This window comes from Macrobrachium rosenbergii, chromosome 22 (assembly GCF_040412425.1).
Source record: "Macrobrachium rosenbergii isolate ZJJX-2024 chromosome 22, ASM4041242v1, whole genome shotgun sequence".
Lineage (NCBI taxonomy): Eukaryota > Metazoa > Arthropoda > Malacostraca > Decapoda > Palaemonidae > Macrobrachium > Macrobrachium rosenbergii.
In genome coordinates, this window is record NC_089762.1 from 14,285,273 (window position 1) to 14,306,557 (window position 21,285).

At 38.4% G+C, this 21,285-nt stretch overlaps 1 protein-coding gene across 19 annotated transcripts in view; it reads left to right on the plus strand.

Moving 5' to 3' along the window:
* LOC136850589 (DNA-binding protein RFX2-like) overlaps positions 1–21,285 on the plus strand; it is a 447,592-nt gene that overhangs the window by 403,676 nt on the left and 22,631 nt on the right. For all 19 annotated transcript variants that reach the window (XM_067124238.1, XM_067124244.1, XM_067124246.1 and 16 more), the window contains one exon: positions 4,419–4,572. In XM_067124238.1, the coding sequence (XP_066980339.1) occupies positions 4,419–4,572 (154 nt within the window). The remainder of the gene's footprint in view (positions 1–4,418; positions 4,573–21,285) is intronic.

The window sequence follows — 21,285 nt, forward strand, 5'->3', positions numbered from 1 at the left end:
TGGGAAAACTCACTCATTTGAAGATTTTTTCTTTGGCTGATACTTGCTATTCGCAGAATTTTTGCAGTTGTATGTGTACAGGTACTAATTTTCAAACAGTATTAAGAATACAATTAGTACTGTAATAACAGTAAAAATAATACAGTAATAGTAATAAAATTAAATAATAATATAGTAATAGTAATAAAATTAAATATAATACAGGCAGTCCTTGGTTATCCGCAGGGTTCCGTTCTGAGGGTGTGGTGATAACCAAAAATCTGCGATTTTCACGTTTTTCGGCGAATTTCAGGGCTTATTGGCGTCAAAAAGTGCTGATTTTCGGTTGCCAGCGCCTGTGTTAGGTATGTATTAGCGCCAATACCCAATTATCGGCGCTGATAAGCGGAAATCGGCGATTTTTGGTGCCAAAAATTGCCGATTTACGTTGCTAGGCAAGTGCTGTAAAACCGGATCACCGTTAACCGGGGACTGCCTGTACAGTAATATCAAATAATAAGATTAAATAATAATATAATACATAATAATAATAATAAAATACTATGTATAGTACACAACACACGCAAACAGAGATATGTGTAATATTCGAAGCTGGGCAGTGATGCTGGGTCATCTGGCCATACTTGTCAGTACAGTACAGGCAGTCCCTGGTTATCGGCGGGGTTCCGTTCCCGATGGCGAGACGACAACCGAAAATCGCCGTTAACCAAAAATCGGTGATAATAGCACTGATCCCAGGCTAGCGGCGCTCCCGATAAGAGGCGATCAGCGCCGTTAACCGGTTATCAGGGACGAAAATCTGGTTATCGTCGTCGCTAGACAAGCGCCGTAAAACTAGATCGCCAGTAACCGAGGCTGCCGATAACCAGGGACTGCCTGTATTATGTACATATGTGTACATGTGTACTGTACACAGTATTGTGCATAACAACATTGATATTCTGCACATACTGTAAATTTTATAGATGTTTTGTTGTAAGTGTTTTAGGTTGATACATAGTACATAGAGCATACCTAAAATACGCGACTAGCAGAGTAAGTTTATATTTGTAGATTATTTTCATGTTAAGTAGTACTACGCACTAAGTATATCTTCATGACTACTGTAAATACATTTTTTACAATGACAAAAGATTTACGGTACAAATTTTCAAATATTACAGTACTGTAATATATTAATGTAAACAGTGAAACTTCAACATGTACTAGTTTTGTTTTCTTAAAAGAGTTTCACCCAAGCCAACAGCGAATCTGAGAGTTTGGGCAAAGAAAATGCATGCTGGGTATGTGTACCCAGACGAAATGATACTCAACACGCTATTGGCTGTCATCTGCAAAGTAGCCAATCCAGGAACACCATTCATTTTCCTTGGCACTCATTGGCTGTATATTTGTTGCTCATTGGCAGGAGTCTCAATACTTTGTCTGCGAGTTGGGCAATTCTGGGAAGGCATCACTACGCATCTTCCGAATTCCTCTTGTAGCAAATCAGTATGTGTCCGTGCATAAAATCTTTGTGTATCTCCCGTAATCGTGCCCTTAAAATGCCTCCTAAGCGCCCTGCTCCTTCTAAGCCTTCTGGCAAAGCCCCTAAACATAAGAAGGTGGTAATAAAGCTCGAGAAGAAGGTAAAACTTCTTGATATGTTGAAGGAAGGCAGAAGTTTCGCATTGGTGGCCTGCCATTTCCTTGTGAATGAAAGTACAGTGCATTACATCAAGAAAAAAGAGGTCAAGGTACGAAAGGCTGTAGGTATGAGCTTCTTCGGTAGTGCAAAAACAGTTTTGACAGTGTGGGATAAGACAATCGTGAAGATGGAATCTGCACTGGTGTTTTAGATAAAGGACTGCCGAAAGAAGAATGTACCGCTCGACTCTAACCTTATTTATGAAAAAGCGCAATGACTCAATGACCAGTATTCGACTGATACGGAAGGCGGCAACATAGTAGTACAGGCACAGGAAGGTGATAGTGAAGGGGAATTAGAAGTTTTGGGGTTCGATGAACCACGGAAGAAGAGGAGGAGGAGGAGGAGGAAGAGGCACAAGCTGGAACTTCATCAGCGCTTCAAGTTTTTCAGGCCAGCAAGGGGTGGTTACACAGATTTAAGAAGCAGTTCCAAATGAAAGAATGTTTCTCTGCATTAAGGGGCAGCTTCCGCAGACATGGAAGCTACCGTGAAACATGCGGAGACCTTAAAGAAACTTATAAAGGAGAAGGGCTACCATCCAGAACAGGCGTTCAGTATGGACGAGACTGGCCTGTTCTGGAAAAAGATGCCATCCCGGACATTCCTCATGAAGGACAAAGTGAAAGCCTTTGAATTCAAGTCCCAGAAGGATAGGGTTACCCTCATCATATGTGGCAATGTGGCTGGCTTCATGCTAAAACCAGGCCTCATTTACAAGGCTGCAAACCTCAGGGCCCTCAAGAATTATACCAAGCACTTGCTGCCTGTGCTTTGGATGCACAACCCCAAGGCCTGGGTCACCAAAGCCCCTAAGGATCACTGGTTCGTCCAAAGCTTCATTCCTCAAGTTCGGCAATATCTCAGTGACTTGTGTATGGAGTTGCAGGTGGTGTTGATTATGGTTAATGCTGGTGGCCACCCTGTTGATCTTTTTTACGACGGAGTCCAGCTCGAGTTTCTACCTGCCAACACTACCTCTCTCCTGCAGCCTGTGGATCAGGGCGTGATCCATGCCTTCAAGGCACTCTACACCCAGAACTCCCCTCACCCCCCCACCTCATGAATGCAATGGACACTGGATGTGAATTTACGCTGAAGGAGTATTGGCGTAAATTCACGATTGCCATGTCTGTCATCGATCGATCATTGAAGGACATGGAAGAAAGAGACCATGAATGTGTGCTAGAAGAAGTTGTGGCTGGAGTGTGTTCATGATTATAAGGGCTTCTCTCCTGAAGAAATTCAACATTCGGCCATTGACAAAGTGGTCCAGGTGGTGAGGATTCTGGGTGGATAAGGCTTCAGTGACATCACCGAGGATGAAGTATGCATCCTCATTGATGCCCACTCTGACCCCCTGATGGATCAGGATTTGGAAGAGCTGACAAAGTCTGCCAGCGAGGAAGAAGACACACCAGGTTCAGGAGATGAGGAGGAGGATGAGGGCCTGCCTTTGGAACATCTGCCCCAACTAACAGGATAATCAAGGAGGCGCAGGATACAGCTACATTATGGGATCCTTACATGGAACGCTCCTTAAAGTTTTCAAATGCCCTTGATGTGGCATTGTAGCCCTATAATCAAGCCCTCATCAGCATAAAGAAGCGGCAACAGCAGCTGCCTATCACCATGTTCATCAGGTGGATGAAGAAGGGCCCTCGAAAGCCTCCCCAAACCCCTGAAGAAGTGCCTGAAGTGATTGAAGTGCCTGATGCCTGCCCAGTCGCCTGAAGAAGAGCCTCCCCAATCGTGTGAAGAAGTGCATCCCCAACTGCCTGAAGTTAGGGAAGAGGCACCCATAGAGGTGATGTAACTCCTCTGCTTTGCTGTGCAGTCATATCTTCATCGTCGTTCATCGGACTGCACGGCTAATTCATCGTCATTTACCTATAATCAACATTCATCACCGGTGAGTACCCGTATGATTTACGTAAGTAATCGTATTATTAAACACTGTATTTTTAATATGTATACATATATTGTTCTCTCTCTCTCTCTCTCTCTCTCTCTCTCTCTCTCTCTCTCTCTCTCTCTCTCTCTCTCTCTCTCTCTCTCTTTGTATACATATATTGTTTCTCTCTCTCTCTCTCTCTCTCTCTCTCTCTCTCTCTCTCTCTCTCTCTCTCTCTCTCTCTCTCTCTCTCTCTCTCTCTCTCTCTCGTGAATTACGTACATACCAATGTTTCCCCTGTTAAAGAAAACAGGACGGCTTGAATAATAACTGTATGAAAGAAAATGTACGTGCCTGAATATATAGGGGGGACTGGATTATGTAGCTGTAAGCCATACAGTACGTACATATATTTTTAAGTGTAAAGTGTTTAAGGTGACTGAAATGATGTATTAATTTCAAAGATTAATACAGTAATATGATAATAATTTAAGGTATATTTGATATACGATGATACTTTGAGGTATACATTTCGTATTGTCACTTTCAAGATAGGCATTTTTTTTTAAGAGTGGATGGTTAACTATTCGTGGATTTTAACTATTCATGGGGGAGTCTGGTACGCATCCCCCGTGAATACGGGGGCCCGACTGTATCTGGGAACTGGATCAAGGATTCCATACTTGACTTTAATATTGGCTGTTTACTGACATTTTGTTTGTAACCAAAAGATGTATAAAGATTATTTAAAATGCAGTATAGATATAGTGTACCTGCATTAAAATTTGAACTACATTTCAGTTTACTAGGTAATAATTTTAAACTTGCTTTTTACAGCTCAATGGTGATAAGAGATTTAACTCTCCGTAGTGCTGCATCGTTTGGATCTTTTCATTTGATAAGACTTTTGTATGATGAGTATATGTTCTATCTGGTGGAACATAAAGTAGCCTCTTCACTGGGTTTGACTCCAATAGCTGTCATATCTCAGGTTAGTAACTTGTATATGTATAGTTAAAATAATCAGGAACAAAGTTTGTGATTTTTTGGGAGGATATGCACTTGGAATTAAATAAATGTAACATAAAGGGTATGATAAAGCACTCATGTTGACGAGTATATACATTTCAACTCTTGCTTTCATAGATTTTCATCTTATATTTTAAATCTTTTGCATAGACCACATTATATTCCAAGTTTCACCTCTCACATACCATCATCTGATAAGTTTAACCACATACCTAATTGAATCATCCACTTTCCTGCTAAGAGGATCCATGGAAGAACAGCAACATGCCTTTTTTTTTTTATATAAATAAAAGGTTTGAAGAGCTGTATATTTATTAGACATTGCATGGAAGTATTAGCAACAGGATATTTTTGTCGGAAATCCTGTGTAGAGAGAACAGGGGGGAACCAATCAATGTGGAGAAGGGGTGTAGGCTGTTAACGTAAGGATCAGGGCAAAAGCTCTCAAACCTTGGTAAGTTAACAAAATATGTGAAAACGAACCAAGGGGAAAAGAGCAGGGAGGCAGGGGAAGGTGGTAGGAGAGAGGGATACACATGAAGCTGGAAACTGTCCCGAAGGTGCGGTCCGGACAAGGGTAGGCTACGTAAGAGACCCTCGCTATTCCAGCTTAACCTTACTAGGACTCAGTAGTCCAAACGGAAAGGCCGAAATAGGGAGGGAGGAAACGCAGGCCAAACACCTCCAACCGAACAACAACCAAAGAGAAGCGCCAACCATGAGGCCCTCCTACACACCTAACCTTCTCTTCCAAGGGAACAGATCGCTAATAGCCTAACCCTAGGCTAACCTAACACAGCCGCCCAGCGGTCAGGGAGGTAGCTCAGGAGGGAAACGGTATCTAACAGACTAGCCTAAATAGTTAACGTCACTAAGGTGTAAAAGAAATAAATCAAATAATAAAAGACACATGTAGAAGGGAGAACCAAACCCAACGCGATATCTGTAAATATCTAAAGTATCCGTGCGCAAGGCATAAAATAAACCTAATAAGCATAACTGTACCATCTCAAATAATAAACCCACGAGCTGGAGGAGGTGAGGGTCCAAAATAAAATCCATATAAAACTGGTTAAAGAGCGGATAGGCCCGAGGGGGAAACTCGTAGCCTAAGCGACAAGGACCCGCACATCCCCAGTGAAGGGTAACAGAATTAAATAATGAATTAAGCCACTATGAATATGCTGGATAAACATAAGGCACAAAAACATAAATAAAAGGCAGGGAGCGAAGCCGATAAAAACCCGTGCATCGAGACTGAAGGTCACATGAGGCCGGGAGGAAGGCGATCGAGGCGGGCGTTATAAATTCCCCTAATTACAAAATTAGAGGGAAATAAGGAGCCTCAACCGCCTAAAATAAAATAAAGAGATGGTACTCAACTTAGGTGATGACGAATCCTGGGATGAAGCCATGATATCAGAAAATAAGGCACAAAAAAGGCGCACAAAGCAAAAAGCTACCAGAAGCGATGCATGCTAAAAATGGAATGTAGGTGGCGCTGGTGTGTTGTCGGTCCGCGAGTGGTGCGGGCGTTATATCGGCACCTCACTCGGTAGGACTTTTGACATCGGGAATGTCTACAGGGCGGAGACCTGTGATTGTGACAATCTCACCCTTTCACATACACGACTCCATTTCATGGAGCTCGCACTGGGGGTAGTAACTCCAGCTTGACATTTAGCTTTTCTCTGGTATATTTAGCAATGGATTTACCTAGAAATAAGTGCTGAATGGTTATTTCACCGGGTGACAGAGGTCTCTCCCCAGAAATAGATTTTTCCTTTGTCAAAATCCTTTTATTAGACATTGCATGGAAGTATTAGCAACAGGATATTTTTAAAAATTTGAAAAAACATGAGTTTTGAAAACTTTGAAATGGTTTATATTTTTTATGTTACAGCTTACCACATTTCCTTTATTTTGGTAAGAGTTACATGTAAAACTATACTTTTTTTAAATGAACCTTACCTCTCTATTATATAGCTTTTACTTCTGCGCCAGCAGAAGTTTGACAGATTAAAACAAAAAAATAAGAGCACTCAGGTTTCTATGAATATCCTTCTATCTATCTACTTCCCCTACCCCCCACCAGGGGAGTAATAGGTACAAACACCTGTAGCCTTCAGTCTACTTCTGTTGCTGGCTGCAGTAGGAGTTTGGCAGATGCACTGAGTTTTTATGTTGGTTTGTTCTTTTATTTTTTCAATATTCGTTCGGTACGATCATGTAAGGTAAAAGTAGCTGTAATAGGCATTATTCCAGTTTTGTTACCCTCAGGATATGTTTTGCTGAGGGAAAAGTTATAATTGGATAACTATATGATCATAATTGAACAAAATGTGGTACTGTAATTAATCGTTAACAAAGAGAGCTTGTTAGGTTGTAGAAACAACTATAGAGGATAATACTAGTAAAACTTGAAGGGATGCATGTCATGTTTGTTTTCTCATTTAGTAACTTGTTCGGCCCTCTGCTGCTTCTCTTCACTCTGTTACTCTAAATGAGCTTTCCATCGATTCAGGGCATTAGATTTGATAGGTGAGGTCTATTTTTATTTTATTATTATTATTATTATTATTATTATTATTATTATTATTTTATTTTTGCACCAACCCTCCTGAGAGTGTAGGTAAGTTTGGGTTGTTTCCCACGTTGGAGGAAGGGTCAATGCCTCCGCTTTTTTACCTTGTCCTTGGCACGTCCTGTCTCACTCCCTCATTCCCTTATGACTTGGAGTGACGGAACTGGGACATGTAAGAAAGCCATGCGGATCTGTGCCCATTGTACCCTTCTTCTAGTCGGCCTGATGTTAGTGCAGGCGTCAGACTTTGTTCACCGAAGGATAGCTCGTGTAAAGAGAAGCCACCCATCATCTTCACCACGTTTAAGTTTGACAGCATCAGGACATTTTGTTAGTAATGATCTTTTTTTGTCTTTCTGATAATGTTAGTAGAATGAATGTTAATAAAGATCGTTCACAGCCTAGGACTAGGGTTAAAGATCCTGCAGGTTCTTCCTCTTCCTGTGTTTCTCGGGATTCATTAGCATGCAAGAGGTGTGTGCCGTGCAGTCTTCGGCGCGTAGTACAGTTTTGCGCATTTCACCACAATACCACACATCCTTATGTATCTCTTCTGTGTGGTCTGCTTATGCAAAGGTTTCTTCTGTTGGTTAGAACGCAAGGCTCCACTCTCATTCTTCATGACCTGCATGTGCTTCATTTATGCAGTTTTCACTTGTGCATGCGTCACCTATGCGACTATCTCCTGTACCGATAGCACTTGCACTACCTTCAGATATTCGGCATTCATCAGTGCATGCTTCACATATGCGGCCAGCGTCTGCGCTACCTTCAGCTATCTAAGCACTCGAGTTCTATTAATCTTCACGTTCCTGTGATGTCTTACTTGGACTCTGAGACTTTGGAGGTGCTTCAGGTCTCAGACTTGAACTGGTAGTGATGTTTCTCAGTTTGCGCTCTTACACCTGTGCGCTTACCACTTGTGTGCGTTTTTGCTTGCGCACGAATAGCTTGCACTCATATCGCCTGTACACCTTTAGTTGGTGCTCATACACTTGTGTGCCTATCATCTGTGTGCTTTTCGACTGCACATCTAGTAAGTGTGCTTTTTATCGCATGTGCTCCTATCGCTGGTGCACAAGTGGTTTTGTCGGTTCTGATTAAAGAGGAGTTTTTAATTCTCTGTGGAAGCTTATCTGGAGTTAGTTCAGTGCAATCAACTGCTGTTTTCCCACCTTTGAGTGTGGTAATCTTTACCTCGGTTTCTCTGGCTTATTTTCATTAGCTAAGACTTATTATTCTGCCTTTTCTGTGGTTGGAGGGCAATTGCTTGTACTTTTGTTGATTGATGAATCAAGTTTCTGATATACAACCAGTGTATAAGTGGTAACAATTTCTTCTCGAAGAGGTTAATTGCTTTCTGTAAGGAGAGGTTAACGTATGATTTTGTGGAAATAAAACCTTACTCTGAGCCGTGGCTTGTGTATGTTCAAAGCTTTAATGCAATTTGTGTAAAGGGAGCCTCTCTTAAGATATTTCTTTCTTGCCGCCACATATTGAGAACTACTTCATAATCTAAGGGTCCCTTTCCAAATATGGGGGTAGCACTGGAGAAAGACTAGTCCTTGTGCAAGTTTTTTCATTTTGGAGTTAAAGGAATTCTCACTGTTCAGGGTTTTTCTTGCGGAGAAGTTTTGCCTTCATTTGCGGTGTTTATCACTACTGATCACTTCTAAGAGGTTGTCAGTCCTTATAAGAACTCTTTTTAGCGAAGCAGAGGTTTGTGCATTGAGGTCATATGATTTCGGGAAATTTTTGACCTGGTGAGAATCAAGCTTGGGTTCTTTCCTGTTAGCTGAAAATGGGTCAACAGGTGTTCTCTTATCAGATTTGATTTTAGTTTAAGCTCTCATGGAAAGAAGGATCCAGTCCTTTTGATGCCTCAGTAGGTCTGAGGCACGATTATGGGAGATCTAGAATTTCAGGAGTTTAACCCTTAAACGCCGAGCCTCTATTTACAAAAACGTCTCCCATATGCCGGCGGCATTCGGGAGTTAGCGCCGAAGTGGAAAAAAAGTTTTTTTCAAAAAATCACAGCACGCTTAGTTTTTAAGATTAAGAGTTCATTTTTGGCTCCTTTTTTTTTGTCATTGCCTGAAGTTTAGTATGCAACCATCAGAAATGAAAAAAATATTATCATATATAAATACTGAAATATATGACAGCGCAAAAAAAAATTTTCACATATAATTTTATACAAATCGCGCTGTGAGCAAAGCGGTTAAAGCTAATGGGTTATTTTTTTCTTTGTATTGTACACTAAATTGCGATGATTTTGGTATATAACAAATTGTAAAACGATCAAAGCAACACAGAGAAAATATTATCACAAAATGATGCATGAATTCGTAACGCTCTGACGTAAAAAAATGTTTTTTCAAAAATTCACCATAAATCGAAATATTGTGCTAGAGACTTCCCGTCTGTTGAAAAATGAAGCTAATTGATTGAATATTACTAGACTGTAAGTGTTTTAGCTTACAATTGCAGTTTTCAACCATTTCGGTCGAGTTAAAGTTGACGGAAGGTAGAATTTTTTCTATTTATCGTGATTTATATGAAAATATTTCAAAACTGATAAAAGCTACAACCATGAGTTATTTTCTGTTGTATTGTACATGAAATTGCACACATTTTCATATATAAAACTTTATGTAATGACTAATATAAAACGGTGCAAACATTACGACAACGTGACGAAAGAATTCTGAGATGTTCGGCCGAGTTACCGCGCGGACATAAGGAAAATGTTTTTTTCAAAAATTCACCATAAATCGAAATATTGTGCTAGAGACTTCCAATTTATTGCAAAATGAAGGTAAATGATTGAATATTACTAGAATGTAAGAGTTTTAGCTTACAATTGCGTTTTTCCACCATTTCGGTCGAGTTAAAGTTGACCGAAGGTTGAAATTTTGGCAGTTATCGTGATTTATGTGAAAATATTTCAAAACTGATAAAAGCTACAACCATGAGTTATTTTTTGTTGTATTCTACATGAAATTGCGCACATTTCCATATATAAAACTTTATGTAACGACTAATATAAAACGGTGCAAACATTACGACAACGTGACGAAAGAATTTCTGGCGCGGACGTAAGGAAAAAGTTTTTTTCAAAAATTCACCATAAATCGAAATAATGTGCTAGAGACTTCCAATTTGTTGCAAAATGAAGGTAAATGATTGAATATTACTAGAATGTAAGAGTTTTAGCTTACAATTGCGTTTTTTTACCATTTCGGTCGAGTCAAAGTTGACCGAAGGTTGAAATTTTGGCAGTTATCGTGGTTTATATGAAAATATTTCCAAACTGATAAAAGCTACAACCATGGGTTGTATGTTGCTGTATTTTACATGAAATTGTGCACATTTTCATATATAAAACTTTATGTAACGGCTAATATAAAACAGTGCAAAACTTACGACAAAATGACGAAAAGAATTTCTGAAATTTTCGGGTCGAGTTACCGTATGGCGTAAGGAAAAAGTTTTTTCAAAAATTCACCTTAAATCGAAATATTGTGCTAGAGACTTCCAATTTGTTGCAAAATGAAGGTAAATGATTGAATATTACTAGAATGTAAGAGTTTTGGCTTACAATTGTGTTTTTCGACCATTTCGGTCGAGTCAAAGTTGACCGAAGGTTGAAATTTTTTATTGTCGACGTACGGTACGTCCACTCGGCACCCAACAGACAATTTTAGTCGACGTATGTTACGTCCAGTCAGCGTTTAAGGGTTAACTGGTGTTGGTGGAGGTCTGTTTCACTAATTGTCCAGAATTTTTAGCTATCAGAGGAACTTCAAGCAGTGTGTATGTCAAGTAGAGCATAATTAGCAATGTTATCAGACAAACCACCCTCCCTTCTTTAGGTAAATATAGATGCACATATCTAGATGTATATACTGTACATAATGTGTAGGTTATATATATATATATATATATATATATATATATATATATATATATATATATATATATATATATATATATATATATATATATATATATTGTCACAAGGTGATCAAGTACCTGGTTATTACACAAATAATAAGACCAAAAATTTACCTCATTTCAGCCAGACACTTGAAACCTCATAGCAAAAATATTAAGACTGGATACTCTAAAGGTACAGTGATCCCTTAAAACTTGCTTAACACTTGAAAATTCAATCTAAATTTATCAAGTTATGGGTGAGGTAACAACTGATAAGCTATAAACAGACTAGGGGAAAAAGGGCATCACTCCATCAAATACTTTAATTGTTTCCTTGGTTCTATTTCACCTAGATAAGTCTCAGGTGAACAAACAGATATATCACTTACATTGTACACACACACAAATATCTCTAATCACTGGTGGTCACAATGAAACACTGTGTTTTTAAAATTTTAAACAGACAAATTTATTTCCAAGTTCAAAAGTTATAAGCAGAGTTCACAATCTCAAAAAGATTTACTATTACTTGACAACAATGTAAGATTTAAGTATTTCTTGACCAAAATTAATTCACAAAACTAATTTATCATGAAATCAGTTTCATTAAGTAAAATTCAAACCATTAGCTCCACTCAAGTTTTAGATATAAATCTGAACATCTGCAATTAGCCCAAGTGTTCACTAAAATGTTAATAAATGGGAGTCAACACAGGTATTCACTGAAATCTCAATAATAAGTATGCACTGAAAACTCAATGATGCAAATTAACACCAACAAAACTCTAAGTAATCACCAACACAAAACTTTGGGTAACACTGTGAAATTATACACACAGACATATAAGAATGAAATATGCAAAAAATTGAAATATACCAACAGCAATTTCACTAAGACAAAATATGATTATAGATTATATCAATCTCTCAAAAGATTACCATCACTTTTCAAAAAGGCTAAACTCATGTCTTTCTGTAATTTCCTCAACGACGACACTTCAGTTATCAACATAATTACAATACAAGCAAATAAGCACATTACCTTACTCCTTTTGTAATATATAAACACAATGATTGAAGAACACAAATATTTTAGGACCATACACAAAATATACATTTCGTGGGAGAGTTTTATAAAAATAAAACTTATATGTTTTAGGAGAGCAACCAATTATACCCTTCTATGTGAATTGAGATAGAGAGAGAGGGGGACTTTCTGTGTCTTTAAAATCCCGTAACAGTCTAACTGTGTTAGCTCACTAATCTTGCTTTTATCTTCAAGCCTAAGTTGCTTATTAGCCACTTCAAATCTTAGAATATCCTGAGCTCCTTAATATACATTCTAGAATACTGAATACTCAAAGAATACACATAGGGAATACACACAGTGAATACATACAGAGAATACACACAGAGAATACACACAGAATTCTAAGGCCTGGGAAAAGGTATGGGTTCTTATCTCGGATGACTGACATTTCCTGTTCTTAGTTAACCACCTGGGTAAACAGAAATAAATTTACGAACGATCTGGCTAAAAAAGCCCTGCCAACATGTCAGACCTATCTCTCCTCCCTTATCCTTCTACTTAGATTATGGAATACATAATAAGGCATAGAGAAAAATAATAATTACAGAACAGACATACATGACAAACATGTAACAAGCATTTGGACTTGTGAGCTGTCACTTGTCAAAGATAGGCAAAGTGGCCCTTTGAATATGACTTCCCTTTGGTCAGATATATCTGGGTACACAGGAAATAGTTATCTGATAATGTTTCCAGAATCTCTCTCTCTCTACAGAATTTAAACTTTAACCTCCGCGAACACGGTGTGTTATAAGCATAAATAAATATACAAGTACATTACAAAGTCACCTCAAAACATATGAAACAGCTGAAAGTTATATCAAAATACAGAACACAAGAGTCATCTGTAAGAAATAAAGACATCTCAAAATCATAGACATCAAATCAAAACATACACATAATCTAATATAATATATATATATATATATATATATATATATATATATATATATATATATATATATATATATATATATATATATATATACATATACACAGTAAACCCCCATATTGGTGGTGGGGATCGTTCCAGACCCTTCCATGAATAGTTAAAATCCCACTTCTAAAAGGCTTATAATTGCCTATCTTGAAAGTTCAAATACCAAATGTATACTTAAAGTATCATCCTACATAAAATATACCTTAAATTATTATCCTTATCCTATTACTGTATTAATCTTTGAAATTATATTATTAATATAATTTCAAAGTCATCTTAAACATTAGTACCCTTAAAAATATATACATATGTACTTCTAAGCCTTTCACCCAAAGCAGAGAGAGAGTTACCAATTTAACTTATATTCAACAAGGCTGGCTGGAGCAAAAGAAAGAAATAAAGAGAGAGAGAGAGAGAGAGAGAGTTTATTGTCTTCCAAACATGCAATACCTTTACTACACAGTTTTAAAACTTTATGAACACACACATATACACACACACACACAGAAACAGTATCTTTTCTTGAGAGAGAGAGAATAACGGCTTACGATATGAAAAGATTGAAATCTTTGAGCTTCTGAGGGCAACACTCCTGCCCCTCCGACCAATATATCAAACTGTCAAGTAAATTGACATTTACCCTTCCCCACTCCTTTCTCAAGCCAAGGATAAAAAAGACTGTGAATCACTATTTGTTTGTTTAAAATGTTAAAAAATTTACTAAACAAATGCATCGAAAATATTATTATTATTTAATCTTATTAATCTTAATATTTAATAATTGGTACTTATTAGGTAAATCATTTATTTATCATACAAAAGAAACATACGTACATATTACATGTCGGAAAAATTCTCTTATCTAAATAAGAGAGAGAGAGAGAGAGAGAATTATTATTTTTATTTAATGTTACTATATAATCTTATTAAACTTGATATTAATATTTGAAAATTAGTTCCTACCATAATTCATTATTTTATCATAAAATGTACCCTCTAAAAGTAGTTATACTATCATCCTGAAACACTTATACTGTATATCATTTTAATATAAATTCAATAGTACTTTAATATAATTTTAATATTTCAATAGTATCAATTTTGAGCATCTATCTTTGCTTTAATGAGGTCAGCTTCCATCTTGAATGGAGGGGAGAAAACCAGTTTCTCTCTCTCTTTGAGTTAAGTATTATTTAATCCTACAGTATTATTATTACTATTATTATTATTATTTGAAGGTAAGATACCCTCTTTCAAGCATGTTTTGTTAAAGAGGATGGCAGCATCAGTGGAATTGATTTTATATATGGTCTTCTCAGTTCTTCTTATTTTCTTCTCGTCAGGTCTGATATTTGCTAATAATTGGCCGATGTTCATAGTCTTGATAAGGAATTGGTTTCTCGAATTATTAATTTTTATTGCATAAAAGAAATGGAAGTTAAAAGGGCCATTTGATCGCTGCAGAGTTTCTGGAAATCAGGATTTGTTGTATTCTCGTGCAGAATCTTTGTCATTGTTCTAAGGGCGTAGCAGAATTCCAACGTTTCCAACCGTATCTTCGGTTCATTCTCAAGGAAGGGTGGGCTTGTTCTGGTTGGAATGGGGTTGTCAGGCGGTATTTATAGTGTCCTGGGTGTCCTGTGTTGTGAGGGCTGAATTTTCACTAGCTGCTTCAGGGGATTAAGTCCCTAGGTCAAACCGTCTCCCAGAGGTCAGTGCTCGCACTGGTCTCTGCATGCGGATGTTGGAGACTGGGAGGGTAGTATGGGGAAGATCACTGTCGCTAGATTGGGGTACCACCTGATTGGTTTGTTGATCCGGCTCTGGGGTGCTGGTGGGCGGCGCCTTATGTGCCCCCGTCAGGAGAAGGGACGTCTCCTTGCATGGTGTTGAGGCTAGGTCTCTCCTTTCTGGTGTGTAGGGCCTCCAGGAGGCGTAGGCGGCGGTGGTCTGTCACCTTGTCTATAATTCCGATATTAGGAATTATGTCCTTTCGGGTTATTCTAATATTGTGGATATTCTTGGTGTGATTATGGATGGCACCCTCCTGAGCATGGCAGGAGATCCTCTTGGAAAATCTCATCGTGGTCATCCCAGTGTAGGCGCCGGGATATTCCGAACAGGGTATTTGTATTGGTAGACCACGTTGGTTTTCTTCAGGGGGTCCTGCACTGCGGGGGCCTGGTTGTTTTTCATGACCAGGCCACTGGATGGATGGATGTATGATATTTAGGGCAAAAGCCCAGGCACTGGGGCCAACAAGGCCATTCAGCGCCGTAATGGAAAGAAAATAAATTATGTTAGAGTTATGAATTCATTAAGGAAATTATTAATAAATAAAATGAAGTGATGTGACCAATAAATAAGGGTATGAAGTTTAATGAATGATGTGCTATATACATAAAAAAAAATTAATGTCATTAAAATTCTACGTGATGTAATAAATTATTAAATAAAATTAAATATCGTTAAAAATTTTAATACACTTTAAAAAAGAGATGATAGCAGAAATATCTGCTTCATCTCCCAAAATATCAGACAGGGATTTACCCTGAAAATATCTCTCTTTGGTTAAAATATCTGGGACAGACCACCAGAATGTGCTCCACTGTTAGTGTCTCGCCACAGTAAGCACACTCTGGAAGGCTGCTTCCTTCAAAAATAAACTGGTGGGTCAGACGAGTGTGCCCAATCCTTAATCTCGTTAAAATAACCTCTGTTCGTCTGTCAAGCTGGAATGACGAAGACCACGGTAGTACATTATCCCTAATATTTCTATATTTCTTATTATTGGCAAGAAGGGGAGAAGTCCACCTTTCTTGCCATTTACTTAAAACATAAGATCTAATGGGACCTTTTAGATCTGTATGAGGCACTTTTCTAAAAGAGGTTTCTGATAAAATACTAGCAGCTTTCGCTTCCCTGTCTGCCATCTCGTTTCATGAATCCCCACGTGAGAAGGGACCCAACAGAAAGAGACTGATTTACGTCGACAATATATACAAAAAGCCACTCCTGAACTTTTGAATTAATGGATGAAAGCTATTAAATTTTTTAATAGCTTCTAAGGTGCTTCTAGAGTCGTATATGACAAAATTAGAGTCACTACTTTGAAAAACTAAATCTAGGGCAGACACTACGGCTGTTAATTCGGCAGTAAATATTGATGCAGAGTCAGGTAATTTAGCTGTGTACGCTGTATCACCAAGGATAACAGCGCAACCAACACCACTATCTGACTTAGATCCATCTGTATAAATTTTTGTAAAATTAGTATGGGTAACATCGTGCTCTAAGAATTTTCCCTAATCTCTTCTACAGTGCAGTCCTTTTTGTTAAACAGTTTCTTACATATTGATGCTTCTGGGATAAGCCATGGAGGATTTACAGGATATTCTACTTCCAGGACTTTCTGGGATTTAAGGTGATTATTCCTAACATCCTCATTCAGTCGAATTTGGAATGGTTTAGAAGCTCTTGTACCAGAAAAACTTTGAGAGTCTGTTTCCTTTAGTGCTTGAAAGGAGGGATTTTTGGGAGCACTTTTCAATCTAGCCATGTATCGCAACCCTAGCTCTTGCCTTCTTAGATCAAGGGGTAAATGATCTGTGTCGACATAAATGCTTTCAACAGGCGAAGTTCTAAAAGCCCCTGAGCATATTCTCAACCCCATGTGTACAACATCCAGTTCCTTTAGCTTGGTTTTACAGGCTGAGGAATAAATCTGACAGCCATAGTCTAGCTTAGATCGACACAGAGAGTCATATAGCCTCAGAAGGGATTTCTTATCAGCCCCCCAACTAAATCCAGAGACAACCTTTAAAATATTCATAGATTGTTTAACATTAAACTTTAGGGCATTTATGTGGCTAGCCCAAGTTAATTTATGGTCAATAGTCATCCCCAGAAATTTAACTTCACTCGTAAGGAAGGATGGACCCTTTTAAACTAAGTGTGGGAACCTCTTCCACACGCCGGCACCTGGTGAATCTTCCTGCAACTGTTTTGGAAGAGGAGAATTTGAAACCATTCTCATCAGCCCACTTAGTAATAGCATTAATAGACCTTTGCAAATGTTTACACACAGACAAGGAATCATATCCTGTGCAGCATATTGCAAGGTCATCGACAAAAAGCGAGCATTTAACAGGGGGCGAGATTTTTCAATCACACTATTTATTGCCACTGAAAAAGTGTTACACTTAAAACGCTTCCTTGGGGAACTCCTTCCTCCTGCATAAAAGGTTGGGAGAAGGAGTTTCCCACTCTTACCTTAAAAAGTCTGTCTGATAAAAGGAATATATAAACCTGACCATTCTTCCACATATGCCCATCTTGTGCAATTGTTTCATGATGCCAATTCTCCAGGTAGTGTCATATGCTTTCTCCAAGTCAAAAAATATGCCAATGGTCTGACACTTTTGGCTAATCCTTGCTGGATTTGGTTGGTCAGCCTCAGCAAGGGATCAATGGTGGAGCGGTTTTTTCTGAAACCAAATTGAAATGGCGATAGTAATCCTTCGGTCTCCAGGTGCCAAACCAGTCTAGTATTTATCATTTTCTCCATCAGCTTACATACACAGCTGGTAAGAGCTATTGGTCTATAGCTGGTGGCTTGGGAAGCATCTTTATTACGCTTTTTAACAGGGACAATTATGGATATTTTCCAGTCCTTGGGTAAAATTCCAGTTTCCTATATTTTGTTTATAATCTTCAGTAAATATTTTTTGGCATCATCTGGGAGGTGTTTCAGCATTTCATATATGATTGTATCCTCACCTGGAGCTGTGGATTCACTTGAGGAGAGCGCCTCACGAAGTTCTCTTAGGGAAAATTTGTAGTTGTATGGTTCAGATTTTCCCGAATCAAACTTCAGACACATTTCAGAATTCCTAATTCTTTGAAATCCTGGAGAATAATTGTTAGGGCTGGAAACTTTAGAAAAGTGTTTTCCTAGCTCATTGGCAACTTCAGTGGGCTCTGTGATTAGAGTGTCATTTATTTTTAATGAGGGCAATGGTGACACTACAAATTTTCCACTCAGTTTCCTTATTTTGCGCCACACCACTCTTAGTGGGGTCTTGGAGTTTATTCCATTAATATAGTAAAGCCAACATTCTCTTTTGGCTTTCCTATAAAAGCGCTGCTGCTTGGCTAAAGCACGTTTGTAGATTAATTTAGACTGAGGGGAGCCACTAGTTTTGTAACGTCTGTAGCATTTCCTAGTCACTTTTCTCAGAATACCACATGTCTTATTCCACCAGGGAACTGCAGGTCTACGAGGTTTGCCTTTTGTTTTTGGAATCGAGCTTTCAGCACTCTTCAAAGTAGATTCAATAAAGTAATCATGGGCATCTAGATGAGAATGAAAGGACTCAAACTCCCTATCTAGATTGACACCCTTACTAAATTTATCCCAGTCTGCGTCCTCTACCTTCCACTTAGGTAAAACTTCAGATGGAGCATTCAGAGCATATTTCAAATGGATCGGGTATTGATCACTTCCATTTAAATCTTCATTAACAGACCAATTAAAATCAAGGTGGATACTAGTTGAAGAAATACTAAGGTCCAGTGCAGAGAAATGATTATCGTGAATGTTGTGGAAAGTCACTGACCCATTATTATACAGGGTAACATCATTCCTGTCAATAAGGTCTTCGATTAATTTCCCTTTACTATCTAAAAACCGACTTCCCCAAAGGGGTTGTGGGCATTAAAATCACCTAGCAGAAGTAAAGGAGCTGGAAGTTGGTCAATTAACGACTGAATATCTACAATGTTAAAATCAAGGTCTGGTGGAAGGTATAAGGAGCAGATTGTTATCCTCTTTTCCAAAATGACTGAAATAGCGACAGCTTGTAGTGTTGTATTTAATTGTATTGTGGAGTGCTGTAGAGATTTATTAATAATAATTGCAGCACCTCCATGGGCACGATCACCAATTGGGGGATATGATTTAAATATTGAATAATTTAGTCCAGGATTACAGGCGGTCCCCGGTTTACGACGGGGGTTCCGTTCTTGCGCCGCGTCGTAACCCGAAAATCGTCAAAAATCATAAGAAAACCTTACTTTTAATGCTCTGGGTGCATTGAAAACGACGTAAACTGCATTATTATTGAGTTTTACATAAAAAAAACCCTTCAAATTATGATTATTCTGCCATTTTGGGGCCAAATTTCTTCTGTCGGATCGGCGTACGACGCGTTGTAACCCCGGAACATGCGTCGTAAGCCGGGAAATAATTTCTGATGATATATTTGAAAAGCGTCGTAACCTCGGAACGTCCTGAGCCGGAACCGTCGTAAACCGGGGACTGCCTGTATAAGCAGAGTTGCCTAACATTGTTTCCTGTAGGCATATAATCCCTGGATTGAATTCATACATTAAAACTTTAAGGTCTTCTGTACGGGCTCTGAGACCTTTACAGTTCCACTGAAGAATATCGAGCAAGAATGCTAAGGTGGTAAAATGTGCTACTTCCCACTCCTTGGAGGAAGTACTGTTCCTAGGGTGGAGTGGGAAATTCTCCTTTATAAGAGATTGTTTTCTTAATCCCTTTTCATCTGAATTGGTGTTCAGGGTCTTTGGTTGATCTTCATATTTTTTTATTATGAACCTGATGTTCAGAATTACTGCTGTGGTTCTGTGCACCACTAATCCTATTTGTCTTAGGGCGGCAAGACTGAATTGAACTCAGATGTTTTTGTTCTGAAACTACTTTTGGAACCACCTCTCTAGGAGGAGAGATGTCTTCCAAAACACTGAACCCATTTGAAGTTTTTATTATAAAATTATCATTATTTGGGGAACTATTTCTTGTGCGTTTCTTGGTAGTTGCAACCGTAGTTTTATTATTATTTTTGTTTGTGGCTGTGGCGATTGATGGCTCTGAACTAGCTCTATCTAATTGGGATTGTTCTTTTAGCTTATTTTGGTTTGAAGTATTTTCAGAATATTTTCCTGAATTATTGGCTGATTTTGGCACCCTTATTTTTGGAGATGAATCGACAGCTGTGGATGTGGTGGAAGATAAATTTTCTGTGCTTTTGGAAGTACAATTTTTGCTATTGGACTTCAAAGCACTTGCCGAAAAAGTTTCTCACCAGTTTGGAGATTTTCATTATTATTTATGGTTCGAGAAATACCAGGTTTGTGATATCTTCTATCAGACACAGTTATTGGTGGCCTTACATTGTTGGAAGTTTTCATAAGTTTTATTACAGAAGCATACGTAGTGTTGGCACTTTTGTTTGCCCCCATTACCGTGCGCTTTGCTTCACTAATGCTGATATGTTCATTATCTGCCACTGCCAACACTTCTTGTTCAAATTTATATCTGGGACAAGCCCTAGAGTTTGGTGTGTGATCACCCTTGCAAAGAAAACAGTATCGGGCTGCTTTGCAATCATCAAAATTATTGTGCTCTGCAGAGCACACAGGACATCTTTTATTGTTATCGCAAGAGTTTTGAATTTGGCCATATTCAAAGCATTTGCGACACTGTCTAGGACTTTTTATATTTTTTAACCTGCATCCTCTCATGGCCAACAATGATGGTATCAGGTAGGTAATTGGAGGAGAAGGTTAAAAGGATAGCTGCATCACCACCCAGTTTTTTTTACATGAGATACACAAGGAGGGCATCGATGGAGAATCTCCTCCTCTTTAAAAACATGCAGATCTTTGGAGTAAACTACTCCTTTCAGTGTATTAAAGAATCTGTGAGATGGAATAGATTCAATATTTCCACTTTCAGGAGGTTTAAAGTTAGCTAACAGAACTGCTTGAGTCTCATTTCCAGCTTTTATTAAAAGATTCTTTCCATACCATTTTAAATTTCCAATGGGAATGGAACCAACCTTGCTCTCAATGCAGTCAGCAGCTTTTATCAAATTTTTCCCTCCCGCCTTGTAGATAGCAACATGCCATAAAGGGGGAGGAAGAGCTCCGGTACATGGGACTGGTCCATGTTCTTCAGCCTTTGGAACAAAGTCAAATGGCTCATCATTCAAGTTATTCACTGAAAACACTTTCGTGCTGACAACTGAGTCATTTAGAATGTGGCCATGGAGTCTTTGTTGTGCCTCACTAGCTTCCAAGGGAGAGGAAAATTTGA